General features: G+C 48.2%; 1 protein-coding gene and 1 gene segment (V, D, J or C); one reads left to right on the top strand and one right to left on the bottom strand.

The window, feature by feature from the left end:
• LOC119951168 overlaps positions 1 to 12,308 on the bottom strand; it is a 28,021-nt gene extending 15,713 nt beyond the window's left edge. Inside the window, 4 exon segments of the C gene segment in view lie at positions 347 to 664; positions 9,271 to 9,331; positions 11,734 to 12,032; positions 12,151 to 12,308. Of these exon segments, the coding sequence occupies positions 347 to 664; positions 9,271 to 9,331; positions 11,734 to 12,032; positions 12,151 to 12,196 (724 nt within the window).
• LOC119951152 (probable G-protein coupled receptor 139) overlaps positions 1 to 17,262 on the top strand; it is a 115,071-nt gene that overhangs the window by 45,496 nt on the left and 52,313 nt on the right. The gene's annotated exons all lie outside the window — the stretch shown is intronic.

Raw genomic sequence — 17,262 nt, forward strand, 5'->3', positions numbered from 1 at the left:
TACCTGCAGACTAACCTTTCCCTGATTCATGTACCGGGACACCCAGATCCTTCTGTACCTGCAGACTATCCTTTCCCTGATTCATGTACCGGGACATCCAGATCCCTCTGTACCGCAGACTAACCTTTCCCTGATTCATGTACCGGGACATCCAAATCCCTCTGTACCTGCAGACTCACCTTTCCCTGATTCATGTACCGGGGCACCCAGATCCCTCTGTACATGCAGACTCACATTTCTCTGATTCATGTACCGGGACACCCAGAACCCTCTGTACCTGCAGACTAACCTTTCGCGATTCATACACCAATGCAGTTTTAAATGGGAAATAATATCTTGTACTAACTTTTAGGTATTCTGAATTCATGTTCCACCATTTCCTCTGGCTTGTAGCCCGCTTTGCAGTGGTAGGCATGACCGGCATTCAAATCTGACGCAGAGACTTGGAGCACACTGCTCATCGTGTATTCCATATCTTTTCCCTGGACTGCGGGAAACTTCTTGATTCCAGTCGTAATGATTCTGTTGTTACTGGACCAGGTCTGAGTGATGCTCTTGGTTTGAAAGCCCTTGACCAGGCAGACGAGGCTGATCTCATCTTGGTTCGCATTCACGTCATAGGAAAGGTTGGAGATGTAGACCGACGATGGGGGAACCTGGGCAGCTGAAATATAAACAATCGCACATCGATAAGCTCAGTAAATAAATACAAACAACATGTCGCAGGAGTAGGCCTGTCACACCTTCGAGCTTGCTCGTCGTTTGATCAGAGCTATCTGATTGTGGCCTCACTTTACTCTCCTGTCTACTGCCTAAAATCTTTGACTCCCTTGTTCATCAAGAATCTATCCAATTCAGCCTTGAAAATATTCAGTGTCCTCCAGCCACTGCAGTCGAGGGAAGTGAATTCCTCTCTTCAGCAGACCAATGACTGGGATAAAGAATTTGTCCTCATCTCCATCCTCAATGGGAGACTCCTTATTTTTAAATGTGTCCCTAGTTCTAGTCTCGCCAAGAAGGGGAAATATCCTTTGAGTATCCACCCTTTCAAGTCCATCAGGATCTTACATGTTTCACTCAGAGTGTTGGCTGCAACTGAAGAGTTTCTTTAATGTCTGAAACCAGGTATTTCCAAAACCAATTACAATTGAAGGTGGATAAAAGGAGGGCAGTGCAGAAGTCAGCGCTGGGTAACTTTAAACTGACTCACTGGGCAATGAACCTGATGGACTGTGTGAGACGTCAGTCTCACACCCATCTCAATATTAATCTCAGTGGCTTCAATGGACTGTAACCTCCAGCACGGTGTGAGACCAGTGTTACACCCAATGGGCTGTAATCTCCAGCACGGGGTGAGACCAGTGTTATACCCAATGGGCTGTAATCTCCAGCACGGTGTGAGACCAGTGTTACACCCAATGGGCTGTAATCTCCAGCACGGTGTGAGACCAGTGTTACACCCAATGGGCTGTAATCTCCAGCACGGTGTGAGACCAGTGTTACACCCAATGGGCTGTAATCTCCAGCAAGGTGTGAGACCAGTGTTACACCCAATGGGCTGTAATCTCCAGCAAGGTGTGAGACCAGTGTTACACCCAATGGGCTGTAATCTCCAGCACGGGGTGAGACCAGTGTTACACCCAATGGGCTGTAACCTCCAGCAAGGTGACAGACCAGTGTTACACCCAATGGGCTGTAATCTCCAGCACGGTGTGAGACCAGTGTTACACCCAATGGGCTGTAATCTCCAGCACGGTGAGAGACCAGTGTTACACCCAATGGGCTGTAATCTCCAGCAAGGTGTGAGACCAGTGTTTCACCCAATGGACTGTAATCTCCAGCACGGGGTGAGACCAGTGTTACACCCAATGGGCTGTAACCTCCAGCACGGGGTGAGACCAGTATTACACCCAATGGGCTGTAATCTCCAGCACGGTGAGAGACCAGTGTTACACCCAATGGGCTGTAACCTCCAGCACGGTGTGAGACCAGTGTTACACCCAATGGGCTGTAATCTCCAGCACGGGGTGAGACCAGTGTTATACCCAATGGGCTGTAATCTCCAGCACGGTGTGAGACCAGTGTTACACCCAATGGGCTGTAATCTCCAGCACGGTGTGAGACCAGTGTTACACCCAATGGGCTGTAATCTCCAGCACGGTGTGAGACCAGTGTTACACCCAATGGGCTGTAATCTCCAGCAAGGTGTGAGACCAGTGTTACACCCAATGGGCTGTAATCTCCAGCAAGGTGTGAGACCAGTGTTACACCCAATGGGCTGTAATCTCCAGCAAGGTGTGAGACCAGTATTACACCCAATGGGCTGTAACCTCCAGCAAGGTGACAGACCAGTGTTACACCCAATGGGCTGTAATCTCCAGCACGGTGTGAGACCAGTGTTACACCCAATGGGCTGTAATCTCCAGCACGGTGAGAGACCAGTGTTACACCCAATGGGCTGTAATCTCCAGCAAGGTGTGAGACCAGTGTTTCACCCAATGGACTGTAATCTCCAGCACGGGGTGAGACCAGTGTTACACCCAATGGGCTGTAACCTCCAGCACGGGGTGAGACCAGTATTACACCCAATGGGCTGTAATCTCCAGCACGGTGAGAGACCAGTGTTACACCCAATGGGCTGTAACCTCCAGCACGGTGTGAGACCAGTGTTACACCCAATGGGCTGTAATCTCCAGCACGGTGTGAGACCAGTGTTACACCCAATGGGCTGTAATCTCCAGCACGGTGTGAGACCAGTGTTACACCCAATGGGCTGTAATCTCCAGCACGGTGTGAGACCAGTGTTACACCCAATGGGCTGTAATCTCCAGCAAGGTGTGAGACCAGTGTTACACCCAATGGGCTGTAATCTCCAGCAAGGTGTGAGACCAGTGTTACACCCAATGGGCTGTAATCTCCAGCAAGGTGTGAGACCAGTATTACACCCAATGGGCTGTAACCTCCAGCAAGGTGACAGACCAGTGTTACACCCAATGGGCTGTAATCTCCAGCAAGGTGTGAGACCAGTGTTACACCCAATGGGCTGTAATCTCCAGCACGGTGAGAGACCAGTGTTACACCCAATGGGCTGTAATCTCCAGCAAGGTGTGAGACCAGTGTTTCACCCAATGGACTGTAATCTCCAGCACGGGGTGAGACCAGTGTTACACCCAATGGGCTGTAACCTCCAGCACGGGGTGAGACCAGTGTTACACCCAATGGGCTGTAATCTCCAGCACGGTGAGAGACCAGTGTTACACCCAATGGGCTGTAACCTCCAGCACGGTGTGAGACCAGTGTTACACCCAATGGGCTGTAATCTCCAGCAGAAAAATGTAACATTTATTTACATGAAGGTTTGTTCAAGAAGGAGAGATATACAATTCAGGATGGACAATAAATGCTGTCCTTGACAGTAATGCCCACACCATCTGAAGAAAAATAAATGTTCAAATCTTCTTCTCAAATCGAAGACAGAAAACTTGTAAATAGCAACGGAGGTGATGTACAAAACAGTCAATATTAGACAGCTGCATTGTTAAACATCCTTTTCATCGTTCTGCATTTTGATGGTTTGACAGGAAATTTGGTTCAAGTCAGTTAATGCGCCTGATTGACAGGGAGTTAGAACTGAGGGCAGGAGAGAAAAATTGTCTCTTTCTTATCCCTTCTGGATTACTCAGTCTTGGCTGACACCCAGTGTATTACTGAGGGGGTGCAGCACTGGTGGAGGGGCTGCCTTTCCGATTACTCAGTCTAGGCTGACACCCAGTGTATTACTGAGGGAGTGCAGCACTGGTGGAGGGGCTGCCTTTCCGATGAGACATTGAAGTTACCCCTTGTAGTCATGGCCAGTGTTTATCCTTCAACCAACATCACTGAAAACAAATCATCTGGTCAGTATCCTGTTGTTGTTTATGGGATCGTGCTGTGCATAAACTGGCTGCCACATTTCCTCTGTTACAGAGACGTCACTTCCATTGTGCTTAACATGCTGTAAAGTGTTCAGCGACAGCCCGAGCACATGAAAGGTGCTCACTGCAGGTTCTTCCTTTCACAATCACTTTTAATTCATGACCATCAATGTCAGTTAATATAACAAAGACAGGTTTGAAAGCTCACCCAGCTGGTGAGAAAAGTATGACTTGGAATTCACACAGCAACTCCTCGGGTGCAGAACTAAAAGTTAGCAATTCATTTGAAAAGTAAAGCCCGATTAAAATATCAGAAATCTGAAACAACTCTGTTCAGAAGCAAAACCCAGACCTGTATCTAACCCCTTGCTGTACCTGTCCTGGGAGTATTTAATGGGGCCTGTGTAGAGGGAGCTTTACTCTGTATTTAACCCCATGCTGTACCTGACCTGGGAGTGTTTGATGGGGACAGTGTGGAGGGAGATTTACTCTGTATCTAACCCCGTGCTGTACCTGTCCTGGGAGTGTTTGATGGGGACAGTGTGGAGGGAGATTTACTCTGTATCTAACCCCGTGCTGTACCTGTCCTGGGAGTGTTTGATGGGGACAGTGAGAAGGGAGCTTTACTCTGTATCAAACCCCGTGCTGTACCTGTCTGGAAGTGTTTGATGGGAACAGTGTAGAGGGAGCTTTAATCAGTATCTAACCCCGTGCAGTACCTGTCCTGGGAGTGTTTGATGGGGACAGTGTGGAGGGAGCTTTACTCTGTATTATAACCCCGTGCTGTACCCTTCCTGGGTGTGTTTGATGGGGACAGTGTAGAGGGAGCTTTACTCTGTATCTAGCCCCGTGCTGTACCTGTTCTGGGAGTGTTTGATGGGGACAGTGTAGAGGGAGCTTTACTCTGTATCTAACCCCGTGCTGTACCTGCCCTGGGAGTGTTTGATGGGGAAAGTGAGAAGGGAGCTTTACTCTGTATCTAGCCCCGTGCTGTACCTGTCCTGGGAGTGTTGGATGGGGAAAGTGAGAAGGGAGCTTTCCTAACTGATGGAAAAGTAAATCAGATAGATTGTGGGACTAGCTGGCGATTCATCATCCTGCCTAAAGCTAATTATATCATCATCAGTGATACATCTCTGAAGAAGATTATTCAACCTATTTTCCCCGTGCATTCTCTTCTCGTGAACTGACCTATTAATCTCACTCCATTGCTCTTTCCCAATAGCCTGCTAAAATGTTTGAGAGTCCAAGATTCATGACGCCACAGAATGAGATCATTCAGCCCATTAAGCCCATGCCAGCTGTCTGCAGAACAATCCAATCTGCCCCATCTCCCCACTCTATCCCTGTGAATATATTTCCCTCAAATGGCCATCTAATTCCTTTGAAAGTGATTGATTACTGCCCTCTTTGGCAGTGGTTTCCATGTATCCAGTTGAAGGAGGGGGAAGAACTCTCTTTTCAATGGAGAGAAAGCAGGAAGGAAAGGTACATTCAGATGTTCCATTCGTTATCTCTCCAATTCCCTTTTTGAATATCCCTATGGAATCTGCTCCTTCCACCATTTCAGGCAGCATATTCCAGAATACAGGAATGACTGTTTCAATGATCCTTCATCACGTCTTATCTGGATAATGTTTGAAAGATTCCCCCCCTCCCCAGTGCCCTCAGGATGATTGGTCTGTGATGTGTAAAATAATCCTGCTTTTAATTTTCCCCCTGAGGAACAAAAGGAGGCCATTTATTCCGTCGAGCGTGCTCCACCATTCAATTCCTTCATGTCATTGGTCTCCAGAAATAAGAGCTTCCGCAACCTTCTGGGGTCGAAATTTCCAAAGCTTCACCTCACTCTGAGTGAAGAAATCCCTCCTCATCCCAGTCTTTCCCTGAAATTATGTTCCCTTGTTTTAGTCTCACTGGTTGGGGGAAACATCATGGGCGGGATTCTCCGGCCTCGCAGCCAATTGTTTCTCCCAGCCTGTCATTCCTCAAAACCCACTGGAATGCCGACCCGGTCTCCTCAATCTCACCTCATAAAACAATCCCACCATCCCAGGGAATAGTCTGCTCCATGTTTGCACTCCTTCGATGGGAAGTATATCCCATTTCGAGCCTAGATGACCCTTTGCCAAAGGGTCGCAACATTAGCTCTTTTCTCTCCCTACAGATACTGCCAGACCCGCCGAGATATTCCAGCATTTTCCCTTTGGTTTCAGATTCCAGCATCCGCAGTAATTTGCTTTTATGGAAGTATATCCCTCCTTAGATAAGGAGACCAAACTGTAGACAGTGTTGAGGTGAAGTCTCACCAGGCTCTCGACATCTGCATCAAGACATCCTTACTCCTGTACTCAAATGCCCTCACTATGAAGGGCCAACATACCATTTACCCTCCTCATTGCTTGTTGCCCTGCATGCTAACCTTTAGTGACACATGAACAAGGACATCCAGGTCCCTTTGGGCACCTGAACCTCCCAACCTCTACCGTCTGCCTTTCTGCTTTTCCTACCAAAGTGACTAACTTTATCCTTATTCACATCTGCCACATTGCAGCCACTCACTCAGCCTGTCCCAGTCCCCTGGAAGCTCCTTCCATTCTCCTCACAACTTGTGTCTCCCCCAGTTTGGTATCATCGGCAAATTTAGAAAATTAGACTTTATCTCTGCCCCACATCCAAATCATTGATGTAGTTTGTGAACAGCAGTGACCCCAGCACGGATCCCTGCGTTACCCCACTAATCAGAGCCTGCTATCCGGAGAATAATAATAATAATCACTTATTGTCACGAGTAGGCTTCAATGAAGTTACTGCGAAAAACCCCTAGTCGCCACATTCCGGCGCCTGTTCGGGGAGGCCGGTACGGGAATGATCCGATTATTCCCACTCTGCTTCCTGTCTGATAACCAATTCTCAGTGCAGCATACTATATTTCTCCCATTGTATCCTCTCAATGTCATTCCGATTTTTAAAAATCTCTTTTCCCGCTCCCCCCACCCCATTCAACCTAAGCGATTAATCCCGGGATATTTTAAATATCTGCCCAATACAGACAGAGGCTCGAGCAGAGAGGGAGAGACTGACTCATTCACAGAGAGAGTGAGAGAGACTGACACTGACCCATTCACAGAGAGAGAGAGAGAGACTGACACAGACCCATTCACAGAGAGAGAGAGAGAGACTCACACAGACCCATTCACAGAGAGAGAGAGACTGACACTGACCCATTCACAGAGAGAGGGAGAGAGACTGACACTGACCCATTCACAGAGAGAGAGAGAGAGACTGACACTGACCCATTCACAGAGAGAGAGAGAGAGACTGACACAGACTCATTCACAGTGAGAGAGAGACTGACACTGACCCATTCACAGAGAGAGAGACCAAGTAAGAAAAATGTGAACAAAGAAAAGTGGGAAAAAAAGGAGAAAGAAAGATGGCGTTAAAAAAGGAGATTAACAGATGAGAAGAAAGAAATGAAGGAATTTAGGAAGTGGAACCAAGGGACTAAATTCAGACAAGCTGCTGATCAATAATCACTGCTAAAAACATGGTGAAAATCAACTGGGCACGGGAAATGTTTGCCCAATTTTCAACATCTTTCTGCTGAGGAGGAAGGTGAATTAGGACCGCACAGACTGAGGTATTTTATTCCAGTTCAATAAAGCCCTCACTCAGTGTTTGTGCCCAGTGATGTTCCCATCGCACAGTCTGTGTTAGAATCAAACACTCCAGGCTCGACGTTCACCTCGGGCAGTGACACAAAATGGGTGGTGATCGGGTGGCCTGCTTTTTGTCCACAGCGCCTGTTATTCACTTCCATAGTTGTAAATTGAATTAAATATCAGGTGCTGGGTATGATGGGCAGCCAATATGATACCACCCATGTTGTGCCACCAGCCGAGATGTATTTCTGCACCGTGGGATCCAGGTGCTGAGACCCGGTACAATGAAAGTTTGCTGTGTGTTTTTTCCAAAATGAATCTGGGTAAAGTTCCTCTGGGGGACATATTGAAATCATCATTGTCCCTTTCTGTTAATTTAATTAATGATATTGTTGCAATAAACCAATTCAATGCAGAAAAGTAATTATGGATAGAACCTGGGAGAATTTCACTGTTCCCAGAAATATTTAGTGACCACAATTCCCTTCACAAATCCCTCTCTCAGCTAACCCGGCAGGTTTGGAGATGTCAATGAAACTCCTTTACCTCGAATAGACCAGAAATCTTAACCTGAAAAAGGATCATCTCATTTCTCACACACCCAACTTAAATTTGGGATATTGCCTCTGTTAAAAGCAGCGATCAGCCTGAATATTAAACCTTGTTACACTCACACTGCAAACATCTTATTCCCTCCTATTGGACTCACTCTCATGGTGATATTTAATTATTGAGTTAATATATTTGTATGAATTTCACAGTCCAATGCGTGAATGCAAAAAATTGTAAACATTGAAACAGCGAACAGAAAAATCAGATTCCGATAAATTAACAATGAACAGGTCCATTACTGTCATTCCCAGGAAAATATTCAACCACACAGAAACCCTTCCAGCTCCCAACCCTCGAGTGTGGCTTCAGTTTGAGCTGAAATCTCAGAGGCCAGAGATGATTTAAACTCTATCGAGAGGTCCGACATCACAGAGAGTTAAACAGTTATTGTCAAAGTGCTAATAAAATCCTGTCTCAATAAGACACAATCTTATTCCACATGCCGTCTGTTTCCTGTCCGTCCGGACAATTCACTGGTTTATGCTGTAAACTTGTTAGGATGAGGCATTTTTAACAATCACAAATCCCTGTTTGTCACCCTGTGGAAACCATTTTCCCTCCGGGATCACTAAACTGTCAAGTCAAACATGGAACGTATTCCATGTTCCAGCCATGTTAGAACTGAAATAAATAAAACTTTAAACTGTGACACTATCTGTTCAATCGCAGCACAATTGGATGATGTGTTTTATTTAGATTTTAACAGAATCCTAATCCACCTGCAAAATTCCTGAAATCCAAAATCACCAAACCTGTCCCAAGATAAAATGTTCTGAAAACTACCATCTGAATCAAGCAGAACACATTAAACAGATCCTGAATCTTTATTAGATTCTGGGAATCAATTCTGTGGAGTTAAATCTAAACCTTTGAGAGTAAATCCAGTTATCAGATTTCAGCTCCAATTCCTGGGTCTATTCTCGACTCGACAGAAATCCGCCTCTCTCAGATAGAATCATCTAATTGTTCCAAATATCTCACTGATTTCAGGTGAATCATACACTGCACCTGAATTATTAAATTCACAAATAACAGAAAATAAATATTCGATAAGGAAGGAATTGAGACGTTTGTCTTACCTGATGTTACTTCCACCAAGGTTCCGCTGCCCCAGTAGTCAAGATAGTCACTGTGCTCCGTCTGTCCTTCACCCCATACAATAACTGAATATGTCCACGATATGTAATAATCTCAGGGTAATGCAGATATAAACCGGGTTTTAACCTGGAGCAGCAGTTTCCTGTATTTTGATCCGGAATTCCATCCTAACCCTGTTCCAAATGTATGAACAAATGAAGTATTTTTGCAGTTTTCCTGTCTGTGAACACCAGATCCTGCACGTTACTGAGAATCAGAATCACCTCCTTTTTGTCCTTTATTTTCCCAGAAATCAACATTTTCCTCCAACAATCCAAGTCAGTGTTTAGATATTTCACTCTGGGAAACATGAATGTGGAATCCATGGACACAGACTCTGATACACACGGTCATTTGTGGTGAGGGAGTTTGTGGCAAGCTCTCTATCGCTGTGGTTCCAGTATCACAGTGCTTCACCCCAGATCATAAACCACGGCTATAAGATCCAGCCCAAAATAAAATGTCCCAGACACGTGTCCAGGAGCTTTATTAACTCCTCAGACTGTATCCGGGTGTCCCCCACACACCAGGTGTCAAACTCGGGGGTATTTCAGGACTTTACAGGAAGATGAGTGAATCCACACAGAGTTTTCATTGTTCTTCATCCACTCGCTGTTACTCTCTGTTATTCCCCATTTCAAATAATCTCTTCACAGAAAGTTGTTCACACCCAGATTATTGAATCAGGATCTGATTTATATCCACGAGGCATGAGGTAAAGGTGGTGATATCGCCCGAAGGGTCCAGTTTCAATCACTTTCCTGTGGCAGGTTTTTGAATGGAGGGTTCCCCCATCTCTCTCACTGTGTCCCCCAGTATAGACACTGTGATACACTGCCGTACATTAACCTCCTCCCCTTTCACTGTCACTGAGTCCAGTCACTTCACATTGAAACCACATTCACACTGCTACAAGGGAGCAATCCTCTTCTCTCATTCACACTCACCATGGTTTGGGCTGTGGTGTTTCAGTGGATCAGTTCCTGGATCAGTGATCTGAAGGTCTGGGTTTAATAATCCAGAAAATCCCTTGTTTATTCCCTCTTTTGGTGTTTGGGAATTCCACTTTAAACATCCGGGGAAAAGCTGGGATCAGTAAAAGTGACCATGAAACTGTTGGATGGTCAGAAAATCCCAACAGGTCAAATCCTGAACTCGTCCGTCAGTGACTCCAGTCTGGTCTGTGGGTGACTCCAGTCTGGTCTGTCGCTGACTCCAGTCTGGTCTGTGGGTGACTCCAGTCTGGTCTGTGGGTGACTCCAGTCAGGTCTGTGGGTGACTCCAGTCTGGTCTGTGGGTGACTCCAGTCTGGTCTGTGGGTGACTCCAGTCTGGTCTGTGGGTGACTCCAGTCTGGTCTGTGGGTGACCCCAGTCTGGTCTGTGGGTGACTCCAGTCTGGTCTGTGGGTGACTCCAGTCTGGTCTGTCAGTGACTCCAGTCTGGTCTGTGGGTGACTCCAGTCTGGTCTGTCGCTGACTCCAGTCTGGTCTGTGGGTGACTCCAGTCTGGTCTGTGGGTGACTCCAGTCTGGTCTGTGGGTGACCCCAGTCTGGTCTGTCGCTGACTCCAGTCTGGTCTGTGGGTGACTCCAGTCTGGTCTGTGGGTGACTCCGGTCTGGTCTGTGGGTGACTCCAGTCTGGTCTGTGGGTGACTCCAGTCCCACACTCAATGCCGTTGACTGTTAGCTGCCCTCGGAAGGGGTTTGTCAGTCTCTCAGTTACCATCACTTTCTCAGGGTAACGAGGATTAGAGAACAAATGTCCGTCTGGACAGTGATGTCTTCATCCACTCGCTGTTCCTCTCTGTTATTCCCCATTTCTAATAATATCTTCACAGAAAGTTGTTCACACACCCAGATTATTGAATCAGGATCTGATTTATATCCACGGGGCATGAGGTAAAGGTGGTGATATCGCCCGAAGGGTCCAGTTTCAATCACTTTCCTGTGGCAGGTTTTTGAATGGAGGGTTCCCCCATCTCTCTCACAGTGCCACCCATATAGACACTGTGATACACTGCCGTACATTAACCTCCTCCCCTTTCACTGTCACTGAGTCCAGTCACTTCACATTGAAACCACATTCACACTGCCACAAGGGAGCAATCCTCTTCTCTCATTCACACTCACCATGGTTTGGGCTGTGGTGTCTGCCTGAACATTGATATCTTTCAGACCAGGTTCCTGTCAGACCGCAGGGTTCCCATCACATCACCAGCTCAGGAATCGCCAGCCAATAATCACATTCCCATTCCCAGGGGCGGCAGATCCCAGCTCAGTCAGGATGGGAATGAAGCTGTGCTGATAACTGAGGGTTAGTGATCATTCCTCCCCTTTCACTCATTCCACTGGCTGCAGATTGTCTGACTGAGTTTTTGTCCCAGTCCAGCCCTGCTTCCTCTCACTGTGTGTCTAGCACAGTAATAGATGGCCGTGTCGTCCACTCTCAGATCGGAGATTTGGATGTAAGCGGTGTTGCTGACCACAGATGGAGTAAATCGACCTTCAACTCCAGGTGCGAACCCTCCAGGATTGTTATCATGATACAGTAACCATTCCAGCCCTTTCCCAGGGATCTGTTTCACCCAGTGGATATAGGTGCTGCTGATGGTGAACCCACTGACTGCACAGGACAAGCTGACAGACTCCCCCGGCTTTTTCACAACTGACTCGGGCTGGGTCAGCACAAAATCGGACCAGGCACCTGTTAATAAAAGAGAAAAAGAGAATTCACTTCAATAAACCCGTTGGATAAACAGAGGGTGAAAGAGTCTCTGAATAACCAGCCTCTCTGTGTGGGGGTGAAGCCCCGGAACTCTCACCTGTCACACACAGCAGAAGCACACAGAGATAAGGAGCAATCCCCATCGTCCTGGGGATTCAGACACTGACTCAGACACTCCAGAGATCGGCTGCTTCACAGCGACTTGGTTTGGAGCTGGAGTGGGTGCTGTTTAAATAGGGAAGTGGAGGGAGTGAGGGTCCCACAGTTTAAACAGCAGCTCCACCCACTGAAACCAGCACAGCTTCCTGTCTCCGCCCCAGCACACATTTCAATAATCGACAAGTTATTTACTGATACAACAAGAGGCAGATTAGCAGAAATAATAAGATTAAAGATCCACTCACACTTTGACATGCTTTTTTCCAGAGTTAAATAGTTTGGTTACACCAGAAAAAGTGTGATATAATTCAGTGAACAGATTACACTGCACCCTCGGAAGAAGGGACAGACACACCAGTCAGCATATAGATATCTCCCTGAGAGAGAGGGGACTGAGAGACACCAGTCAGTGTACAGATATCTCCCTGAGAGAGAGAGGGGACTGAGAGACACCAGTCAGTGTGCATATATCTCCCTGAGAGAGAGGGGACTGAGAGACACCAGTCAGTGTACAGATATCTCCCTGAGAGAGAGAGGGGACTGAGAGACACCAGTCAGTGTGCATATATCTCCCTGAGAGAGAGGGGACTGAGAGACACCAGTCAGTGTACCGATATCTCCCTGAGGGAGAGAGGGGACTGAGAGACACCAGTCAGTGTACAGATATCTCCCTGAGAGAGAGGGGGGACTGAGAGACACCAGTCAGTGTACAGGTATCTCCCTGAGAGAGAGGGGACTGAGAGACACCAGTCAGTGTACAGATATCTCCCTGAGGGAGAGAGGGGACTGAGAGACACCAGTCAGTGTACAGATATCTCCCTGAGGGAGAGAGGGGACTGGGAGACACCAGTCAGTGTACAGATACCTCCCTGAGGGAGAGAGGACTGAGAGACACCAGTCAGTGTACAGATATCTCCCCGAGAGAGGGGGGACTGGGAAACACGAGTCAGTGTACAGATATCTCCCCGAGAGAGGGGGGACTGGGAAACACGAGTCAGTGTACAGATATCTCCCTGAGAGAGAGAGGGGACTGGGGGACACCAGTCAGTGTACAGATATCTCCCTGAGGGAGAAAGGGGACTGAGAGACATCAGTCAGTGTACAGATATCTCCCGGAGACAGAGTAGACTGAAATTGTTGTGGAAGGCAATGTGCTGAGGCAGTGAGATTGTGGACATGCCGGAAGGATTTGATGGGAAGGATCCTTCTCACTACCAGCCCAGTGAAAATAAATTCTGTCTTTGGGCGCATCGTCCCCATCCTGGGAATAAATTACAAACAGAGATAGTTGATCGAAGGTGGATTATAAACTCCTCACCAGTTGTCTTTCCCAAGGTCTGGACAATGAACATGACATATGTCTGGGTGTTGGGAAAGGCCCCTCCCACTGTCCTGTTCAGTGGTCAGTCTGAGAGAGGCAGCTCTTTTGATGCAGAGTTTTCAGGGACAGGACACAGACACCCAGAGAGGGTTTGGGAAACAGAAGCTCCTCAGTCAGGTGGGCAGCCAAATGATGCCCAATTCTGAGCGTCGCACTTCAGGGAAACGTGAATACCTCAGAAAGGATCCAGAGGAGGATTTTACCAGGATGTTTCTGGGGATGAGGGACTTCAGTTGTGAGAAGCCTGAAATGTTTGGACTGTGGCAGAAGGCAGAGAGTGGGGATAAAAGGGTCTTTTTCAGGATGGCAGCCGGTGACTAGTGGTGTGCCTCAGGGGTCTGTGCTGGGACCACAACTTTTCACAATATACATTAATGATTTGGAAGAAGGAACTGAAGGCATTGTTGCTATGTTTGCAGATGATACAAAGATCTGCAGAGGGACAGGTAGTATTGAGGAAGCAAGGGGGCTGCAGAAGGATTTGGACAAGCTAGGAGAGTGGGTAATGAAGTGGCAAATGAAATCCAATGTGGAAAAGTCTGAGGTTATGCACTTTGGAAGGAGGAATTTAGGCATAGACTATCGTGGCGATCCAACCACTGTATATATGTGTGCTTACAGTAGGGGGATGTATGGCCGTACCTGCATTATAGGTTTCTCCGGTAAGCCCCTGCCGGCTAGCTCCGCCCACAGGGAGCAGTATAAATATTCCTAAGTTTCACTGAGATGCCATTCTACAGCTGCCGCCTGAGGAATAGCATCTCACTGTAATAAAGCCTCTCTTGTACATCACTCGAGTCTTTGTGTACAATTGTTAGCCTTACAACTATTTTCTAAATGGGGAAATGCTGAGGAAATCAGAAGCACAAAGGGACTTGGGAGTCCTTGGTCACGATTCTCTTAAGGTTAATGTGCAGGTTCAGTTGGCAGTTAAGAAGGCAAATGCAATGTTCACATTCATGTCAAGAGGGCTAGAATACTGGACCAGGGATGTACTTCTGAGGCTGTATAAGGCTCTGGTCAAACCCCATTTGGAGTATTGTCAACAGTTTTGGGCCCCGTATCTAAAGAAGGATGTGTTGGCCTTGGAAAGGGTCCAGAGGTGGTTCACAAGAATGATCCCTGGAATGAAGAACTTGTCATATGAAGAACGGTTGAGGACTCTGGGTTTGTACTTGTTGGAGTTTAGAAGGATGAGGGGGGATCTTATTGAAACTTACAGGATACTGTGAGGCCTGAATTGAGTGGACGTGAAGATAATGGGCGGAAGTTTCCGACACCCCGAGAATCGCCCGGGGCCGGTGTCAATCCCGCCCCCGCCGTGGCCCGAATTCTCCGCCACCCGGGAATCGGCGAGGGCGGGAATCACGCCACGCCGGTTGGCGGGCCCCCTGTGGCGATTCTCCGGCCCGCGATGGGCCGAAGTACCGCCGCTGACAGGCCGTTCCCGCCGGCGGGAATCAAAGCACACCTGGTGCCGGCGGGATTGGCGATGGGGCGGGTGCCGGGGTCCTGGGGGGGGGAGGGGGGGGGCGAGGGGCGATCTGGTCCCGGGGGGTGCCCCCACGGTGGCCTGGCCTGTGATCGGTGCACACTGATCAGCGGGCGGGCCTGCACCGTGGGGGCCACACTTTTTCTTCCGCCCCGCCATGGCCTTCACCATGGTGGGGGCGGAAGAGAACCCCCTCCGCTGTGCAGGCACCGGTATGACGTCAGCAGCCGAATTCCGCACCTTTGGGGAGGCCCAACGCCGGAGTGGTTCACGCCTCTCCGTCCCGCCGGGACCCCTGCCCCACTGGGTAGGGGAGAACCCCGGCCAATGTTTCCATTTGTAGGAAAAACTAGAACCAGAGGTCACCATCTCAGAACAAAGGGACAATCCTTCAAAACTGATATAAGGAGGAATTTCTTCAGCCAGAGGGTGGTGAATCTGTGGAACTCTTTGCCGTGGAAGGCTGTGGAGGCCAAATCACTGAGTGTCTTTAAGACAGAGATAGATAGGTTCTTGATTAACATGAAGATCAGGGGTTATGGGGAGAAGGCAGGAGAATGGGGATGAGAAAATATCAGCCGATTGGATGGCGGAGCAGACGCAATGGGCTGAGTGGCCTAATTCTGCTCCCATGTCTGTGATCTTATGTTCTCTTTGGAATCTCTGGAATTCCTTCCTTAAACCTCTCCACCTCGCTCCCCTCCTTTAAGACATTTGTTCAATCATAACTCATTGACCAAGTGTTTGGTCATTTGTCCCAATAGCCCCTCGTGTGGCCTGGTGTTAAATTTTGTTTGAGAAAGTTCCTGTGAAACATTGTGGGAGGTTTTACTGTGTTAAAGGTGCTATATAGACACAGGTTGGTGGAAATGAGAAGGTTCAGGGATGATTTGATAGACAGATGAATAAAGACAAACTATTCCCTCTCGTGAGTGACTCAATAAAGTGATTGAAAATCATTGACAAAAGATCGAGAAGGTCGAGGAGGAGAATTGTTTTCACTCCGAGAGTTGTTGGGATCTGGAATGGTCTCTGTGAAAAGATGGTGGAAGCTGATCTGATAAATAATGTTTCAAAAGGAGTTAGACAGCGACCCGCGGAGGAGGAGCTGAGGGTTACAGACAAAAAGCAGGAGCGAGGGATGAAGCATGACTGCTCTGTCAAAGAGCTAGCACAGGTATGATGGGCAGAATGGCCTCCTACTGTGCTGGAAGGTTCTGGGATTCTAATTTGCAACTTGAATCAAAGTTCACCTGTGTTCCTGCTGACCTGCATTGACACCTGTGTTCCTGCTGACCTGCATTGATACCTGTGTTCCTGCTGACCTGCATTGACGCCTGTGCTCCTGCTGACCTGCATTGACACCTGTGTTCCTGCTGACCTGCATTGACACCTGTGTTCCTGCTGACCTGCATTGACACCTGTGCTCCTGCTGACCTGCATTGACACCTGTGTTCCTGCTGACCTGCATTGACGCCTGTGCTCCTGCTGACCTGCATTGACGCCTGTGTTCCTGCTGACCTGCATTGACACCTGTGCTCCTGCTGACCTGCATTGACACCTGTGTTCCTGCTGACCTGCATTGACACCTGTGCTGCTGACCTGCATTGACACCTGTGTTCCTGCTGACCTGCATTGATACCTGTGTTCCTGCTGACCTGCATTGACACCTGTGTTCCTGCTGACCTGTATTGACACCTGTGTTCCTGCTGACCTGCATTGACACCTGTGTTCCTGCTGACCTGCATTGACACCTGTGTTCCTGGTGACCTGCATTGACACCTGTGCTGCTGCTGACCTGCATTGACACCTGTGTTCCTGGTGACCTGCATTGACACCTGTGTTCCTGCTGACCTGCATTGACACCTGTGTTCCTGGTGACCTGCATTGACACCTGTGCTGCTGCTGACCTGCATTGACACCTGTGTTCCTGGTGACCTGCATTGACACCTGTGCTGCTGCTGAACTGCATTGATACCTGTGCTGCTGCTGACCTGCATTGACACCTGTGTTCCTGCTGACCTGCATTGACACCTGTGTTCCTGCTGACCTGCATTGACACCTGTGTTCCTGCTGACCTGCATTGACACCTGTGCTCCTGCTGACCTTCATTGACACCTGTGTTCCTGCTGACCTGCATTGACACCTGTGCTGCTGACCTGCATTGACACCTGTGC

Source organism: Scyliorhinus canicula, chromosome 17, assembly GCF_902713615.1.
Source record: "Scyliorhinus canicula chromosome 17, sScyCan1.1, whole genome shotgun sequence".
NCBI lineage: Eukaryota > Metazoa > Chordata > Chondrichthyes > Carcharhiniformes > Scyliorhinidae > Scyliorhinus > Scyliorhinus canicula.